Source organism: Salvelinus sp. IW2-2015, unplaced genomic scaffold, assembly GCF_002910315.2.
Source record: "Salvelinus sp. IW2-2015 unplaced genomic scaffold, ASM291031v2 Un_scaffold1980, whole genome shotgun sequence".
Lineage (NCBI taxonomy): Eukaryota > Metazoa > Chordata > Actinopteri > Salmoniformes > Salmonidae > Salvelinus > Salvelinus sp. IW2-2015.
Window position 1 is genome coordinate 268743 of NW_019943331.1, and position 2058 is coordinate 270800.

The following is a 2058-nucleotide window of genomic DNA, read 5'->3' on the forward strand; positions in this document are numbered from 1 at the left end:
TCCTTTCTGTTGGCATAATATCACTCCAAACAGCAGTATAGTGACAGCAGTATAGTGTCCTGTCCTTTCTGTTGGCACTAATATCACTCCATACAGCAGTATAGTGTCCTGTCCAGGGGGTGTACTTATACATCAATATATTATATTAACAGACGCTTTAATCCAAAGTTATTTATGGGCCGTTCTGGTTCACTCTACAGAAACAGGAGATGGACTCCTGCCCTATGGGCCGTTCTGGTTCACAAGGCTTATTTTTGATTTTTTTACACCAGCCTCAGATTCTCTTTCTAATGGTGCTAATATCACTCCATACAGCAGCCTCAATCAGACAGCAGATCAATCAACCAATCAGACGGCAGATCAATCAACCAATCAGACGGCAGATCAATCAATCATTCAGACGGCAAATCAATCAACCAATCAGACGGCAGTAGGAGGGTGTCCTCCGTTCCTCCTGTTCAGAGACATCCTCCTTAGTGACCGGGTCCTAAAGGATCCCTCAGGGTGAATACTGTCTGGTTTATCCTCACACCTGAACACCATGAGGAACCCATTCCTGTAGTTCTTATTCATCCAGCCGTACAGGAGCGGGTTGGCGAAGGTGGAGCACATGGCTACAATGTGGAAGAGAGTATAGATGAGCTTGTATTGTCTTAAGCTGAGCACCAGGTCTAGGTCACTGGCTAGTTGAAACACGTGGAAGGGCAGCCAGCATGTGGCGAAGACTACAACCACCATAACCAGCATCTTGGTGGTCTTCTTCCTGCGCTGGACGGCGTCGACGCGGCTCGCTGGACTCACGTGGTTCTTCAGCTTCACCCAGATGCAGATGTAGGCATAACTGATGATGGAGAGTGGCAGCACGTACTGCAGCAGTAACATAGACAGGCTGTAAATGACTCCATCTCTGCTGCTGCCGTWAGGCCACTTCTCATAGCAGACTGAGATCCTCAGGTTGATGGACGGGATCTCCTCCTGACGGTACTCTCTGAAGATGGCGAGCGGGCTGGCCAGCATGGAGGACAGCGTCCAGGTGAGAGCCATGATGAGCAGGCTGCTTCGCCAGGTGAGGCGCTGGCCCAGGTGGAACACGATACACCTGTAGCGCTCCAGAGCGATGACGCTCAGCGTCAGGATCGATACGTGCACGCTCAGCGCCTGGGCAAACGGGACCATGTGACACAGCACCGCGCCGAACTTCCACTCGTCGAGCAAGGTATAAACCAGTGTGAACGGTAAGCACAACGTATCCACCAGCAGGTCGGCCAGGGCCAGGTTAGCTATGAAGAAGTTAGTGACTGTCCTCATGTTCCGGAAGCGGATGATCATGTAGATGACTAGGGCGTTGCCTACTAGGCCCAGTAAGATGATCAGACTATACGCCGTGATCAAAACAGCCTGGACTCCTACATGCTTGGTGATGTCAGAGTGGAACCCCGGCCGGTCGAGGTGGAGGCTGAGACTGTCGTTACCCAGGATGCCTTGCTGCCAGTGGGTGGAGGTGGTGTCCATGTGGACTGGCTGTTGGAGGGGTCTGGGTTTAAAGGGTCTGAGGGGTCATGTTGTCAGCTGGGAGGGAAGGAGGGAGGATCACTGGAGCTGGTCAGTCAGTCCAAATACAGTTTATATAGTCCAATACTGATGGTAACACTGCAGAGGCCAGTCACTGAGGCCAAATAGTCCCTGGTCCAGTCCAGATACACTGGGAGCACTGCCTGGTCTGGTCTGGTCTGGTTATTCAGTCTACTGGTAGGGAAGACAACACTGCCTGGTCTGTCAGTCAGCTGGGAAGTCCAGATACCTGCAGTGGGAGAAACAACAGATGGAACATTCTCAGTGATAACACAGAGGAGAGGGGTCAGGGGTCAGGTGAAAGACAAATTCTACAACCACCAGAGTAAAACATGAGCCAAATATGGGTTGTTAGCTCTCTGAGTCTGGAGGAGGCTACAACTAACTTAGAGAGGTTCATAGATAGCTCTGGAGGAGGGGACAACTAACTTAGGGAGGTTCCTAGATAGCTCTGGAGGAGGCTACAACTAACTTAGGGAGATTCAC

The 2058-nt window shown here is 51.1% G+C and overlaps 1 protein-coding gene across 1 annotated transcript in view; it reads right to left on the reverse strand.

Moving 5' to 3' along the window:
* The window catches only part of npy7r (neuropeptide Y receptor Y7), a 12115-nt gene continuing 10057 nt past the window's right edge, over positions 1-2058 (reverse strand). The window contains exon 2 of the mRNA XM_024140003.2: positions 1-1801. Within this exon, the coding sequence (XP_023995771.1) occupies positions 421-1512 (1092 nt within the window). The 5' untranslated portion in view covers positions 1513-1801 and the 3' untranslated portion in view covers positions 1-420. The remainder of the gene's footprint in view (positions 1802-2058) is intronic.